The 17,480-nt window shown below is 40.2% G+C and overlaps 1 protein-coding gene across 1 annotated transcript in view; it reads right to left on the reverse strand.

The window, feature by feature from the left end:
- LOC124552247 (vacuolar protein sorting-associated protein 13-like) overlaps positions 1 to 17,480 on the reverse strand; it is a 494,948-nt gene that overhangs the window by 195,399 nt on the left and 282,069 nt on the right. Inside the window, exons 36-37 of the mRNA XM_047126529.1 lie at positions 13,416 to 13,595; positions 7,998 to 8,204 (exon numbers count right to left, since the gene is read on the reverse strand). Coding sequence (XP_046982485.1) covers positions 7,998 to 8,204; positions 13,416 to 13,595 — 387 coding nt within the window. The remainder of the gene's footprint in view (positions 1 to 7,997; positions 8,205 to 13,415; positions 13,596 to 17,480) is intronic.

Raw genomic sequence — 17,480 nt, forward strand, 5'->3', positions numbered from 1 at the left:
TTTATGAAGCACTATTGAGAAAATTTAGAGTGTTGACATCTGAAGTTTACTACTCAACAATTTACTGCTGCCAATGCACATTTCACATAAGGACTATGAAGATGAGAGAAATTAGCTGTCTTTCCCTCACTCTATTTTCAAGGGAGCGGGAAAGGAAACAGATAGCAATGATACGAAATAGCTTCTGCCATGCACCATACAGTGGCTTGTGGAGAGTGTATGTCAGTGTTGAAGTAGGTATAGAATATGACTAGAATTTGATGAATTTCATAATTTTGACATTAAAATGTTGTCACTAGAGCCACACAAATCAAAACAACACTGTGATTACTCAGGTTTTCTCTGTGCAGTTGTCTAATTTTTCTGTGATTTATATTAAAATTACTTGAATGAAAATACATTAGCATTTATTTAAGAATAACACTTCAAAAAAATCATTTTTTATTGCAAGAAATTTGTATGAAAAAATAATATTATGTATAACACAAAATTACCAGTGAGTACCATCTTGTAAAATCCTGTTTTTGCAATGTGCAGTCAGGTTTTGGAAGTACAACACGTGTGATATGCAGATGAAAGCCCAACATATTCTAAATAAAATGACAACTTCAAAGACTTTTCTGGTCTCATACAGATACGATTTTATGTGACGAGTGAAAATTTGTACTGAGGCTCCAACCGACGCCACTAACCACCTCGATACAGCAGTTCACACAACTGTACCGATTACCCTGGCACACCTCCCTCCTCGATCCAAATTCTCGCTACAGCCCCAGTCTACCTCAAATTTCCCCTTACACAGGAAAAGAATTGCCGAGGCTCTCCACGTTCTGGAACAGCACCTCAGCAATGAACGTAAATGGTGGATCCAGCCTAAAACCCAGAAGCACGTACTTACACAAATGGAATGACACAGTTTTTCTGTTTGTTTGTTCAGGGGAATTTAAAGAAGCTGTGGTGGCAGTGAGAATGTGGATCAAGGATGGAGACGTGCCAGGGTGATTCGTGCAGTTGTACGAACTGCTGTGCCACTGTGGCTCAGCAGCCAACGCACGTGACTAGTAAGCAGGAGACCCAGGTTCGATTTCTGCCCTCGGTACAAATTTGCACTTTCCACTTCAGTCTATAAACACGAGGAATGGCCACCACGAAACTGTGGCCGAGAGCAAAGTAGACCTCTCTGTGGCACAACATGCAGCTGAATGTAAAACACTTGAGTTCAGTGGCTGCTTCACTACCTGAGCCATCTGGATCCTTCCATCCACCACCAGCTTTTCTGAAATGTGCAAAGGGGGTTATCTTTACGGCACATTCTCCGCTCCCGTAATTTTCCTGGCCTCGAGCTAAGGTAACGTACTGTCCTCGTGTCCTCCACCCCACAGTTTCCACCCCCTCTGTCCAATCATCTCCTCCCCATTCTCATCTCCCAACCTGTTCATTTGCAGCCCTCTGCCAACGCATCTGCCCGTCTTTCCCCACTCCTCTCCTTGTTTGCTCCTTTTTTCCCTCTGTGCCCGACACCCTCTCGACACTGTGCCTGTTGGCATTCTAGCCCCTGCACATTCCACCAGACAGTGTTCGTCTCTCTCCCCACCTATACACTACTATCCCTTCCCTGCCTCCTCCAGATTGCAACTTACATCCCACACAACAGTTGCATTCCAGTCCGAGATGCTGGAGTTGGTCGTCGTGTGCTTGCTTGTGTGCGCAAATGGTGTGTGTCTTTCTTTACTGATGAAGGCTGCAGCCGAAAACTCGCGTAAGTGTCTTAATTGTACCTGTCTGCAAACTTAGTTTGTCTTCTTTACTGTATGTAGCAATCTGTATTTTCCTGCATTGTTCGTATATATATATATATATATATATATATATATATATATATATATATATATATATATAAAGGTGTTCTACATAATTATGAACTGACCAATTTTGTTCTTATATAATGGAGGGACTTATTAACTAGTACTGAAAATCACACAGCCTTGGAAATTTTCAGATATACTAGTCATCCCACAGACAACAAGAGCAGCAGATGTATTACAATGAAGATAGGTTTATCTGAATATCCAACTGTTCAATTCTGCAGACAACTTGCAATCAAAGCCAGGAAAAAACAATGCAAGAGGGCTTTTGTTAGCTGCTTAAAATCTAAATTAACCTTAAAATTTATTCTTTTTCATATCTGATACAGAGCTTCTATTGTCGCAGTTAACGAGGTGCCTGTTAGAGATTGCCACTGTCGTCATCTTCATGTTGTCCTGATGAGCACAGCCGTCACAATCTCTACTAGTGACAGCTATTAACTGTCATTATCTTCCCATCAGTTTTAAGTCACGCCCTCCAGTGTGACTTCCTTCTCGTGTGTCCTTTGACATCAGTGGGTCAGTGCAGCTGACCCTCTTGTAACTCTCCCGTGCGAAAGATCAGAACTGCACCTGACAAAGACATTACACGTGGGGGCAGCTAGTCTGCAGCTTACTCTGTCCCGCCAGACTGTTTTCTCTAGTCTGCAACTGTAGCCAGTGTCTCAGCAGGCGTGCTACTTCCTCGCAGCAATGATTCGAGATTTGCCCTATTGCCCGACATTTGTAAGTTACACAGTGCTGAAAAGCTAGAGGCCCGTGCGTAGGACCTGACCCCACACAAATCTGCTACACCAACAGGAACACCAGAAAAAATGTAATTGTATTATATTCCAGATACATTTTACATTCTGAGTAACAGCAGTGCAAGAAATTTCTATATACCTTCTCAAACAAAACTATTGTCTCAGCAACTATCTATCTATGAATGCACAGCATATCCCTAATACTGACAATGTGTCACATAGTGTGACATTTAAGTGGTGTCCATGTGGTATTGTGCTACAGCACACTACAAATATTGTGCTAAAATTTATGCCGTTTCTCTTAGAATGTGAGCCGGAAAACTCACTACAATTGTGCCTGTTCTCTTCGAATGTGTGTCGGTATCCAAGTAAAATGGAAGAAACTGTGTTTTATAGTGCTCTCTCTGCGATAACTAGAAGCCGATGCCTAGTGCTGAAATGATGCTCCACTGTGCTACGATTGGCCCAGATGAGGGCTGTAGCCTTCTGTTTCCAACTGTGCATGCCCTTATGTGATGTCACCCCTGCGGGCATTGGGTGTGTTATGTTGCCCACAGCACCAGGTCAGCATTTTTCTTTGAGCACTACACATGAAGTATTGTGGAAGCGTACAGTATGAGGGATTTTAGAGGAGAAGTTGCCATAGCTCAGTAGTGAAGAGCACTGACTTGCAATTTGCTCCATCAGGTTCGATTCTTGTTTTCCATCTAATTTTATTCCTCGCAATGTCTGACTGCTTTATAAGTTTTTGACTGCTACAGACACGTTCTCTACATTCCGTGCTGAAAGTGACTTCGTTGTTGTTGTGCAGCTTACCTAACGTTGCTACCTGTGTTGTAAGACAACATTCTGGCTGCTATCAAATACTTATCATTTGGTTTTCAGAAGACAACAAACAATGGAAAATCTAGTACGGAATGTTAATTCTGATTTTAATAAAGCTATTCAATGAAAAAAATTTCATTTTTGCACATCTCAGCTCAATAAAGGACTGAATTACATTTCATTATTTGTCATAGTTACTGTCCATCATCACATTAAGTTAACCACTGCACAGAATTAAAAGTTTGCAGAGGCAAAAATGCATTGCATAAACTGTGTATGGCTGATTTTAGCCCATATGTTGCCATGCATGAAATGGGGATAAGATATCAAAGATTTATTTAAAATTAAAGACACAACAATATCTTCTTTCGTTCTCGAGTTGCTGGTTTTTATATCTAGCAGATTGTGGCACGTGACATGCCCATCTCCATTCCTGCACATCGGGAATCATGTGCTCATAACAGCTGTCATATTTAGAAAGCAGTTAACGATACTGAAACAACAATTTTTTTTTTAATGATATTACCTGGCAAAGTGGCATAAATGCTATCTGATAAATACTCCAATTGTTTTTACTCACCGAGATATGAAAGTAACCCGTCTGCAGCAGTGAGACTGTCAATGTGATGGGATGCATAAAGATATCAATACGGCTCGAGCTTCCTGAAGATTTACATGTAGAATATGAGAGAGTGGTTCATGTACGAGTCCAGTGGTCAAGCACACTGACTGCCAATTCATTGACTGATTTGATTTCTGCTGCTACCACCGCCCCCCCCCCCTCCTCCATTTTATTTTATTCCTCATATTGTTAAGTTATTGATTATAAATTTCAATAGATTTAAACAGCTCAGTATATATAAGTAAAATTAATACCGTATTTACTCGAATCTAAGCCGCACTCAAATCTAAGCTGCACCTGAAAAATGAGACTCGAAATAGAGGCAAAAAAATTTTCCCGAATCTAAGCCGCACCTGAAATTTGGGACTCGAAATTCAAGGGGAGAGACAAGTTTTTTAGGCCACACCTCCAAATCAAAACAAAGTTGGTCCATTCAAATATGAGACACAATTTAGGTCGAATGAATGACGATACAGCTATAGTAGTTTGGTTCGAGTCGTAAGCTTAGCAGTTCAGCTTTACGAGATAGCCATTGCTATGTGTCAGGCGCTCCATCCGTATTTATACGGGTACCCTCCCTTTTTCACGTGCTTCATCTGGTTTGAATTGATTGCTTTTTTTCTTTCATCTGATAAGTGCTGTTCTCTTTGTTATAGGTGTTTTCGTCACTCTAATCTCAAAATGCATTACTGTACTGTGTCATGCATTGTATGTCACATTCAGATAATGAGTGTTTACGGCCTGTCACCGCTCGCGGCATAGCATGCTTTTGTGCACGCTACCGCGCTTACAATTAAAAAAAATAAATAAATAAATAAAAAATAAATTAAAAAAAGGAGATAGATAGAGAGAGAACGAGAGAGAGAGAGAGAGAGAGAGAGAGAGAGAGAGAGAGAGAGAGAGAGAGAGAGAGAGAGATAAATCGTCTCATTGGCGAAACAATGGCAAGAGACTGCTATTTGTTGTTACTTACACTGCTGCTTTCTTTGATAATGATCAACAAGAACCAAATAATAGACTGTGTATGATAGAATATGTTCTGAACGAGAGTTTGGCGAAAATCTTTGCAGACGCCTCTTTAGTACATTACATTCTGCACAGAAATTAGTCATCTTAGATTTAAAAATCTAGTCAGCTGCCCTGCTTCATTTCTGACTGTATCACTTTTAGGCATAAGAATAATACGAATATAAACATGACATGATATGTATATTGTTTCGCGTTTACTGTTGTCTCACTCTAGTTTCGTAGTTTATTAGGTAGACACGATTTAAATGAGATAGCAGCAAACACGAAAGAATACATGGCAAAATGTTTATATTCGTATTATTTTTATGGTGAAGAGAATATTGCATGTGATTCACAATTCATAAAAGTTCCTCTTAACAACCGCGTCTTCCCACAGGTAGGAAAAAATTCAGAAGGTAGAGTTGGCCATATTGACAAACATCCCAAACGGTCTTGCCAGTCGGTTTTTCATAGTACATCAAAATGCCACTACTTTCAAAGATGAACAATACGGAATTTGTATTTACTTCATTGGATAATGTATGAAAACGTAGTGGTTGAAACTCGGGGTGAAGAAAAAAAGCTCTTCTTCCACCTTTTTTTTTTTTTTTTTTTATTTATTTACTGACGCAGAGGTTTTGGTGCCAGTATTTATCTTTGTGCCTGCAAAGCATGGCTGTGTAGTGCTACATATATTCGACGGCAGAAGTTAGTTGTGGCGGCACCTACCAACATTTTTCAGAACTTCCACTTACTTTGCACTCGATTCTAAGCCACAGGCGGTTTTTTGGTTTACAAAAACCGGAAAAAAAGTGCAGCTTAGATTCGAGTAAATGCGGTATATTCAGTTTAGTTACGGTTACTATCCTTGTAAGTCAAATGGCTATAGCCTGCTTCATTGTAGCACACTGGTACAATTTTGTCAGTTGCTGTTGTCATACTCCACCTTATGGTCTATCCACCTCTGCAGCTACATGTATACTCAGCAATGCATTGCACATTGCACAGCAAAGGACACGCTGTATCAATATTATAGCCTTTCTGTCCTATTCCATTCATATACTGGGTGAGAGAGAAAGACTGCCTACATCCCTCTGCACATGCCCCAATCTCTCTCATCTTATTCTCAGTATCACTACACAAAATGCATGACGGGGAGAGCATAATGGTAGCATAGGCCTCTTCAAACACAAGTACTCTAAATCTGCCAAAAAGAGAGTTACACAAAAACAATATTGTCATACCTCAGAGGGTTTCCATTTAACTCCCCCCAGAATTTGTTACACTTTCTTACAGAATGTGTCAATCTGTTAGGTTCCTTGTAGGGCATCTACAAATTTCTTTGATGTCCGTTCCCATCCCTGCTTGATAAGGACTCCAAGCACTGGAACAACATTCCAGAATTCGTCATCTACTGGTTCACACGCAATTTCCTTTATAGACGTATCACACTTTCCCAGAGTGCTTCCAACAAATCTACATCTTCCTTTCACTCTCTGTAATACTCATTATAAGTGATCATCCCACTTAGATCACTTTTTACTAATACATCTACATCTACATAACTAGTGTGCTGTTTACACTTAAGTGCTCAGCAGAGGATTCCAGTGAACCAGTTTCACTCTAATTCTCCACCGTTAGAATTTCACACAGCAAGTGTGAAAAATGAAGATTCCAATATCTGTGCAAGAGCTCTGACTTCTCTTATTTTGTTATTATCATCATTTCTCCCCATGTAGGTGTGCTTCAATAAAATATTTTCATATTCAGAGAAGAAAGTTGGCGATTCAAATTTCACTCCATTAAAAAACGCCTTTGTTTTAACGATTGCCACCACAACTCCATTATCATATCACTGACACTGTCTCCGCTATTTGGCATACACGACAATACAAAACAAGCAGCCATTCTTCTTACTATTTTTCTGTCCTCCATCTATCCTATCTGATGCAGATCCCATAGGGCACAACAGTTTTCTAGCAGAGGATGGACAACTGTGGTGTAGGCAGTCTCTTTAGTACACCTGTTGCATCTTCCAAGTGTTCTGCAAATAATATGCAGTCTTTGTTTTGTCTTCCCTACAAAATTATCCTGTGTGATTATTCCAATTTAAGTTGTTCGTAATTCTAATTAATAGGTATTTAATTCAATTGACAGTCTTCAGATTTGTGTGATTTACCGTGCAACCGAACTTTAATGGATTCATTTTAGTACTCGTGCGGATGACCTCACACTTTCATTATTTAGATTCAATTGCCTCTTTCAACACCACACAGATATTGCGAATAAGTTATTTTGCATTTGGTTTTGATCTTCTAATGACTTTATTAGGCGATAAACAACAACACCGTCTGCAAACAATCTAACAGGGCTGCTCAGATTGTCTTCTAAATTGTTTATACGGCTTAGGAACAGCAGAGGCCTGTAACACTTACCTGGGGAACACCTGCCATCACTTCTGTTTTATCTACGACTTTCCATCAGTTACTACAAACTGTGACCTCTCTGAAAGGAAATCGGAAATCATGCTGCACAACTGAGATGATACTCCATAGGTACACAGTTCAGTTAAAACCAGCTTCTGAAGAATAGTGGCAAACCCTTCTAAAAATATGGAATTAATTTGAGATTCCCTCGCTATGTGTCAATAGTGTGTTTTCTTCAAGGTAATTCATAGTGTTCGAACACAGTATAGGTTACAAGATCCTACTGCAAATCGACATCAGTGATACTGGCCTATAATTCATCAGATTACTCCAAAAACCTTTCACGATGTGGCACGCTCCAGAAGTTTGGCACTAATCTCGTAATCATATACTATCTGGTTCACTTACATTGTTATAAGCATTACGTTACATTTATCCACTCATTACACTGAGTTGAAATTTTTGTTAGACATGGAAATTGACCCCTACAGGTTCAGAGACTCACCCTGACTTTGACAGTGAGCATCCTGTCGCGAGCAGAGGGCGCGCCGCCTTGGCGGTCAGGCGTCGCTGCCGCAGAGCCGACGGGCACCAGGCAGAGCTTCCCGCTGAGGGTGGTCGGCTCTTCCCCACTCTGTAGGCAGAGGCACGCGACTGCCCCCGACTCGAGCATCGCCTGTCGGTAGCCGTCGGGGCCGGGCTGCCCCACCACCTGAAATAAAACCTCTGTGAGGGGTGCTGACAATTTTTTTTTTTATCTGTCTCACACTCAGAATAAAAAACTAACTGGAGCAACAGCTAATCTACAACTTGTATACACTGTTCTCAGACCACTTATGTTAATATACTATTTTGAGAATAACCACCATTAACTTCAACAAGAAAGTGTAAATGAGAGACTTCTCCGGCACACGTGAGAGGTCCCGATGACTATTTCATTCAGCCTGATAAAAACTGATATGATGCATCTGAGTAATTTAAAACACAAATAAAGATTCAGGCTATAAGAGAGATGACAAACCAGATGACAACAGTCACGTGGAGAGAGCACGCATAAATAAAGAGCTGACACATTTGATAGGCAATCTTCACCGTGACAAGTAATTTTCTCTGATGTTCTGAAGTGACAAATGTATTCCTGAGGTAGAGAATTACTAGAGGAGGAGCTCCATGTAATTTTTAGCTATCTAGAAGATGAAGGGCCAGGGTCAGTTGAAAAAGATAGATTTTAGCCCTTGCATTCAAACTCTGTTCAGAGTAACAGTTTGGTGGAATGAGAGGCTTTTTCTTGTGGGGGAGACCATTTTGCACATCTTCACGATTGAACGGAATGGACAGTGTCTTGCAAGGAGGATATAAGATGAACATCAACAAATGCAAAACGAGGGTAATGGAATGTAGTCGATTTTAGTCGGGTGGTGATGAGGGAATTAGATTAGGAAATGAGACACTTAAAGTAGTAAAGGAGTTTTGCTATTTGGGGAGTAAAATAACTGATGATGGTCGAAGTAGAGAGGATATAAAATGTAGACTGGCAATGGCAAGGAAAACATTTCTGGAGAAGAGAAATTTGTTAACATCGAGTATAGATTTAAGTGTCAGGAAGTCGTTTCTGAAAGTATTTGTACGGAGTGTAGCCACGTATGGAAGTGAAACATGGACGACAAATAGTTTAGACAAGAAGAGAATAGGAGCTTTTGAAATGTGGTGCTACAGAAGAATGCTGAAGATTAGATGGGTAGATCACATAACTAATGAGGAGGTATTGAATAGGATTGGGGAGAAGTTTGTGGCACAACTTGACTAGAAGAAGGGATCGGTTGGTAGAGCATGTTCTGAGGCATCAAGGGATCACCAATTTAGCATTGGAGGGCAGCGTGGTGGGTAAAAATCGTAGAGGGAGGCCGAGAGATGAATACACTAAGCAGACTCAGAAGGATGTAGGTTGCAGCAGGTACTGGGAGATGAAGAAGCTTGCACAGGATAAAATAGCATGGAAAGCTGCATCAAACCAGTCTCAGCACTGAAGATGACGACAACAACAACAGGATGACCTGCTTAAAGCTCTATGGGGTTGTGCCTGCTATTTGCCTGACACAGTACAAGCAATACTACAGTCATCCTCTACACGATAAAACAGGGAGTTCGAGCTTCGGAGCCACACTATGAAGTGGTTCCTGTCATGACCAGACAGCTACAGTTTATCAGAAGACTGGCATACGTATCAGCAGCCATCTCAGTTGCAACACGTTCTAGACATCACTACTCCGACACTAGACACGATCGGCAAAGACGTGAATGGAATTCGAACGCACGTGACAGTGATGCACACGAGGATCACAATCACAGCCGTAACGTAAGCTCATTTCCAGACCTGCGGTCAGTCTGTGCAGTGCACTGACAGTACCAATGCACCGACAAGCTCCGTACGTATTTCTTCGTCTAAGTCTCTCTCACGTTCATCGACTAGGTCGGTATCTCTTCTCGGTCGGTTTGCTATAGATACTGTACGTATTTTTCTTTAAAGGCTGGATGTACTCTCTGTATTATATACTTCTGTAATTCACGAATCTACTTTCCGACCTGCAACAAATGCAACTGATACTCTAATTTACCCTATTTTTAGTCTGTTACTGTCAATAAGCATTGTTCCATTTAAAAAAGTTTGTTTGCAAAAAGAAATACACTTTCTAAGTATTATTACAATCTGTTTATTAGCTAACAATATGAGACCCAGACCACAAATCCAGTGAAAACCACACATCAATAGCATCTCTCACTTCCACAATATTTGCAGTGCAAGTTTCAGACGATTCACTCTGTATAGCACACACGCACTTGCACGCACGTGTGCACTGATAATGACGATGTAAAGTTAGAATCCAGCTGTAATGCAGATACTACCTGAAAAAGAGCCTGAGGTTACTGAAACACAGTGTTACAGATTATCCAATAAGAGGAATATACGACAGAGCCACACCTTATTAGTTTGATGTAAATCCACCAAATGACTGAGATATAAACCTCAGAAACATAAACTGGGAATTTTAATACACTGAATATGAGAGGCTGGACCAATTTGTTTTTTCAGTTGATATCTGATAGCGTATACCATGTTCAAGAATCACAAGAGGAGAAGGTATACTTGGAAAATGCCGGGAGATACGGGAAGATTTCAATTAGATTACATCATGGTCAGACAGAGATTCCGAAATCAGATACTGGATTGTAAGGCGTACCCAGGAGCAGATATAGACTCAGATCACAATATAGTAGTGATGAAGAGTAGGCTGAAGTTCAAGACATTAGTCAGGAAGAATCAATACGCAAAGAAGTGGGATATGGAAGTACTAAGGAATGATGAGATACGTTTGAAGTTCTCTAACGCTACAGATACAGCAATAAGGAATAGCGCAGTAGGTAGTACAGTTGAAGAGGAATGGACATCTCTAAAAATGACCATCACAGAAGTTGGGAAGGAAAACATAGGTACAAAGAAGGTAGCTGCGAAGAAACGATGGGTAATACAAGAAATACTTCAGTTGATTGATGAAAGGAGGAAGTACAAACATGTTCCGGGAAAATCAGGAATACAGAAATACAAGTCACTGAGGAATGAAATAAATAGGAAGTGCAGGGAAGCTAAGACGGAATGGCTGCAGGAAAAATGTGAAGACATCGAAAAAGATATGATTGTCGGAAGGACAGACTCAGCATACAGGAAAGCCAAAACAACCTTTGGTGACATTAAAAGCAACGGTGGTAACATTAAGAGTGCAACGGGAATTCCACTGTTAAATGCAGAAGGAGAGAGCAGGTAGGTGGAAAGAATACATTGAAAGCCTCTATGAGAGTGAAGATTTGTCTGATGTGATAGAAGAAGAAACAGGAGTCGATTTAGAAGAGATAGGGGATCCAGTATTAGAATCGGAATTTAAAAGAGCTTTGTAGGACTTACTGTCAAATAGGGCAGAAGGGATAGATAACAGTCCATCAGAATTTCCAAAATCATTGGGGGAAGTTGCAACAAAACGACTATTCACGTTGGTGTGTAGAATATATGAGTCTGGCGGTATACCATCTGGCTTTCGGAAAAGCATCATCCACACAATTCCGAAGACGGCAAGAGCTGACAAGTGCGAGAATTATCGCACAATCAGCTTAACAGCTCATGCATCGAAGCTGCTTACAAGAATAATATACAGAAGAATGGAAAAGAAAATTGAGAATGCGCTAGGTGACAATCAGTTTGGCTTTAGGAAAAGTAACGGGACGAGAGAGGCAATTCTGACGTTACGGCTAATAATGGAAGCAAGGCTAAAGGAAAATCAAGACACTTTCATAGGATTTGTCGACCTGGAAAAAGCGTTCGACAATATAAAATGGTGCAAGCTGTTCGAGATTTTGAAAAAAATAGGGGTAAGCTATAGGGAGAGACGGGTCATATACAATATGTACAACAACCAAGAGGGAATAATAAGAGTGGACGATCAAGAACGAAGTGCTCGTATCAAGAAGGGTGTAAGACAAGGCTGTAGCCTTGCCCCTACTCTTCAATTTGTACATCGAGGAAGCAATGATGGAAATAAAAGAAAGGTTCAGGAGTGGAATTAAAATACAAGGTGAAAGGATATCAGTGATAAGATTCGCTGATGACATTGCTATCCTGAGTGAAAGTGAAGAAGAATTAAATGATCTGCTGAACGGAACAAACAGTCTAATGAGTACACAGTATGGCTTGAGAGTAAATCGGAGAATGACGAAGGTAGTGAGAAGTAGTAGAAATGAGAACTGCGAGAAACTTAACATCAGGATTGATGGTCACGAAGTCAATGAAGTTAAGGAATTCTGCTACCTAGGCAGTAAAATAACCAATGACGGACGGAGCAAGGAGGACATCTAAAGCAGACTAGCTATGGCAAAAAAGACATTTCTGGCCAAGAGAAGTCCACTAATATCAAATACCGGCCTTAATTTGAGGAAGAAATTTCTGAGGATGTACGTCTGGAGTACAACATTGTATGGTAGTGAAACATGGACTGTGGGAAAACCGGAACAGAAGAGAATTGAAGCATTTGATATGTGGTGCTATAGACTAATGTTGAAAATTAGGTGGACTGATAAGGTAAGGAATGAGGAGGTTCTACGCAGAATTGGAGAGGAAGGGAATATGTGGAAAACACTGATAAGGAGAAGGGACAGGATGATAGGACATCTGCTAAGACATGAGGGAAGGACTTCCATGGTACTAGAGGGAGCTGTAGAGGGCAAAAACTGTAGAGGAAGACAGAGATTGGAATACGTCAAGCAAATAATTGAGGACGTAGGTTGCAAGTGCTACTCTGAGATGAAGAGGTTAGCACAGGAAAGGAATTTGTGACGGGCCGCATCAAACCAGTCAGTAGACTGACGACCAAAAAAAAAAAAAAAATCTGTGATGGTCACAATCACGCCTGATCTGAAATGGATGATGAACACTTTAGACAAGAAAAGAATAGAAAGTTTTCAAATGCGGTGCGACAGAAGAATGCTGGAAATTAGATTATTAATTTAAATAACTAATGATAAGTTACTGCTTCAAATGGGACATAAAAGAAATTTCTGGCGCAACTTAATTAAAAGAAGGGATCAACTGATAGAATAGTCTTGATGGATCAAGAAATAGTTTGTTTGGTGAAGGGAGGAAATTTAGTGCAAAATTTGTAGAGGAAGACGAAGTCTCGAATACAATGAGAAGGCTCAATGTTATACAGGTTGCAGCAGTGAGGTAGAGATGAAGAGGTTTGCACAGAACAGGCTAGTGTGGAGAGGTGTATCAAACCAGCCTTCATTCTGATGGCAACAACAGCAGCAGCAGCAGCAGCAGCAGCAGCAGCAGCAGCAGCAGCAACAACAACAACATGTGTACAATAGCATTACGCACCTGGAATGGGCCGTCCTCCAACATGAGCGTGACGGTCAGCCCCGTGTCGTTGCGCACCATGAAGGGCGGCGTCTGCTCCTGGCGTGGTGGCAGCTGGCCTGACACTGCCGACTGGAACGCCTTCCCCAGGTTGCTGAACACCTCCAGGCACGTCTTGCTCACAGTCAGCTCCAGGTTATCCTGAAACACGATTCTGTCGAATGCTCCACACTGAGACTGACTGCAGATACTTTATGAAGGTGTAATCAACTGCTTCGTGCTGAACGCTCTTTGCCCACTACAACTTCAATCTCCATAGGGTAAACATTTGTTCTGATGTAATTCAACTTTGAACTACAACATAAAACTGCTTATAATCACCAGTCTTTCTTCATACGAGATTTTTCATTTATATTTACTCTATCAAGAGTTTTAATGTGATCCACAAAATTGGTTCAAATGGCTCCGAGCACTATGGGACTTAACTTATGAGGCCATCAGTCCCCTAGAACTTGGAACTACTTAAACCTAACTAACCTAAGGACATCACACACATCCATGCCCGGGCAGGGTTCAAACCTGCGACCGTAGCGGTCATGCAGTTCCGGCCTGTAGCGCCTAGAACCACTCGGCCACCCCAGCCGGCTCATGTGATCCACGTTTTTAATTTTGGTCCCCTAGTTAGGTGTTACGTCCACTATTACTAACATCTATTTCAGGTCAGAATCATCGCTTTTCACAGGGATGACATATTTTTTTTTTCTTTTTTGATAATTTTAGAAAGCTTTTTGAAGCAACTAAGGTATCTCAGACCAAGTCTAAGGTCAAAATACCTCGACTCATGTAACTAATCTCATCAGAATTATTCTTAATTACTATTAATTAACTAGCGCATTTACAGATTGCAAAATAGTTGACTTGACAAATCCAGATTGAAATTTGCAGTTCTGTAATCAAACACCCGTATTGGATATCTATATTACTGTATAAAGACAATACAATGTTTAACGTTGTTACCAGAAATATCAAAACACACACACACACACACACACACACACAACACACACACACACACACACACAAACTCTATAAAAATAAAGGGGAAGTACTGCCAGCAAAAATCTCGAAAAGCTCTCAACTGATTCACTTCAAATTTTTCCACAATACTTTCATGAACATTAACATGGACCTAGGCTACTATACTGTTTAAAAAAACAATGTACAAGTTCCCTGTCAAAACCGAATGTGATTTAAAAAATTCTGTGCTGTGAAAATGTGTGATTTCATTTCTTTTTTTGCAGTTTCTTTTAATTACAATATCAGGGCATTTACACCACAGAACAGGTTGTTTCTCCCAAATACAGAGGATTCCAAGGGGAATGGTCAAGATTCAGGGATATGACACAAGCATTCAAACCAAAAAAGTGTCCTAGCCGTGGGCTCTGAATTGCATACCTTAACAGCTATGAGCACTTTTTCATTTTCATTACTGTAAAACACATCTCTTCTATTGAAAAACGTGCAGAGCCCATGTTTACCAGACTAATTTGCTTCAAATGATTGACCGTTTCTCCTAGGACACGCTGTATATTCTTTTTCCTTATGAGTCATGTAATGTGAATGGTCACATATATCGAAATGTGTGTATTGGTAAAGGTTAAAGCATCGAGGCTTACTTTTTTAAAAATTAAAAAAAAATTTTTTTCTTTGTGTTAGGCTGATGTTTTTAGTGCTGGTATGAATAGACATATTGAAGCAAGTATGAATTTTAGATGGAACCATATACTTTTTATAACTGCATTTGATAGCTCTTGAGAAGATATAGAGTTTGTTAATGTTGACGCTGAGTGTGTGAGCATGGTGGCCATAAACAACATTAACAGTGTAAAACACTGCCAACCAGGGACCTGACGTTACCGTGTGTCAGAATGTCAACACATCTGCCTGTTTACTTGGCTGCACTGCAGGCTGCTCATTTCTGCTTCAACATATGTTGCGTTCAGACATGTACACCAATGAGGAGAAGCTGGATATACTACCTTTATATGGTGAATGTAAAAGACAAGCTGTAAAAACAGGGCTATCTATCCAGATCACCAATATCCGACGTGCTAGGTAATTGCACGAATTATTAAGATGCTATTGCGGACAGGTTGCTTGAACATCAAAAAGAGGACAAGAAAGAAGAATGCAACTGAAACAGAACACGAAGAAGCTGTTCTGGTTATGATGCTAATGAATTTACACAGTGGTACAAGACATATTTCCAAGGAATGTGGAATCCACATTGACAGACATTCCATCCCTATCATCCATCACTACAACACTTACTTGATGACCATGACTTCCAACAACGTACAGTATTTTGTCAGTTTGCCCTACAGCAACTGGGAGAAGACCCTATGTTTATCCATTGTGTGCTCTTTACTGATGAAGCAATGTTTCCTAACCACGCTAATATAAATTTGCACAACATGCACTACTGGACAGCCGAAAATCCACACTGGCTTCATCAAAGCAACATCAATGGCCGAGAAACATAATTGAATGGTGAAGCATCATAAGAAATTACATTGTGGGCTCTTATTTCATCTCAGGCATTCTCAATGGACATTTGTATGCACAGTTTCTGATGAACATTTTGCTGGTTCTTCTACAGGAGGTACCACTGTATATTCGACAGTGTATGCGGCTACAACATGATGGTTGTCCAGCACACTCAGGCCTGTTGCAATGCAAATACTGAATATGAACATTTCTGGACATTAGGCAGGACAAAATTCTGTTAGCCAATGGCCTGCAAGGTCCCTCGATTTGACTACTCCTGATTTCTTTCTTTGGGGAGCACTCAAGGATACAGTCTATGATGAAGCCCCTAAATATGCCACACGATACGTATCATCAAATCGCCAGTGCATGCTCTACCATCTCATCCACTGTAATTCCATCTATTCGTCATTCTCTCGAACAGTGATTGCAAATGTGCCTTTCAGTCCATGGTAAACAGTTTGAACATATGCTTAAATAAAGGATAAAGACATTATTTTGGAAAACAAAGTTTATGTTATGTGATTTGGGTGGTTACCAAATCATTGTTAGTAAATTGTTTATTTCATTTGTATGTGTATGAATTGCGTTGCAATGTCAAATAACAGTGTGTATTGAACGTAGCTTGTAACACTGTTGTGACGTGCTTACATTCTGCAAGGAATAACATTCCATTCAGAAAAATACTTATTTTCAGGACAGGTGGACACCATTGAATGTTTAATAAAATATTTAGTTCAAAGAATGTACCCCAAATGACATAATTTAGAGCAGTGCAGGTAGAAACAGTTGCCCGCCAGCATGTATTTTACCTCTAAGGAGCACACAGCCACTACAGGAAAAAGATATGTCAGATCTTCCTCCTAACATCTGGATATTTTTTACAGTAGTTGCTTTTTGTAGCATAGGAGACCTCTTTATTTTTTGAAGAATAACCAGCTGACTTCCTTGTTTCAGCTCACCTAAATCTGGGAGGGTACACAAATGAGAAATAGCCTTCTTAAGCCCTTTGTGATTCAATAGATTCTAGCCCATGTCGTATTTCCATATACAGTATTCATAGGTTAACCTGCATCTACGTCATAAGTTGGCTCAAGAGAAAATAAAGCTTTATTCTCTTAGCGCTACACAACTACGCAGCCTGGTCTGATTCACCTACTTGGCAATGTTCGCACCGCAAATGCCATTTCAGGCCACCATGCTCTCACATTTTAGGGCATTTCTCAAATTCTTTTGCAGCAGGTTTCAACGTCTACATTAACAGACGCTATATCACTGTAATTTTCTTATCTAGAGCTATCAAATGCAGTTATAAAAAATATACGGTTTACATTAAAAAATAGTACTTATCAATATCCCAGTCAATATTAATGCTAAAAACTTTTACCCAAACAAAAACATACATGCCCCTCCACACTCTAACATTCGCCGAAAACCCCGTTTCAATATGTGTAACCTTTCATGAAATAAAAAGGGAGTTACATCTTATGTGACTCACCCTATATATACTTTTAAACAAAAATCATATACACAACACTG

This window comes from Schistocerca americana, chromosome 10 (assembly GCF_021461395.2).
Source record: "Schistocerca americana isolate TAMUIC-IGC-003095 chromosome 10, iqSchAmer2.1, whole genome shotgun sequence".
Lineage (NCBI taxonomy): Eukaryota > Metazoa > Arthropoda > Insecta > Orthoptera > Acrididae > Schistocerca > Schistocerca americana.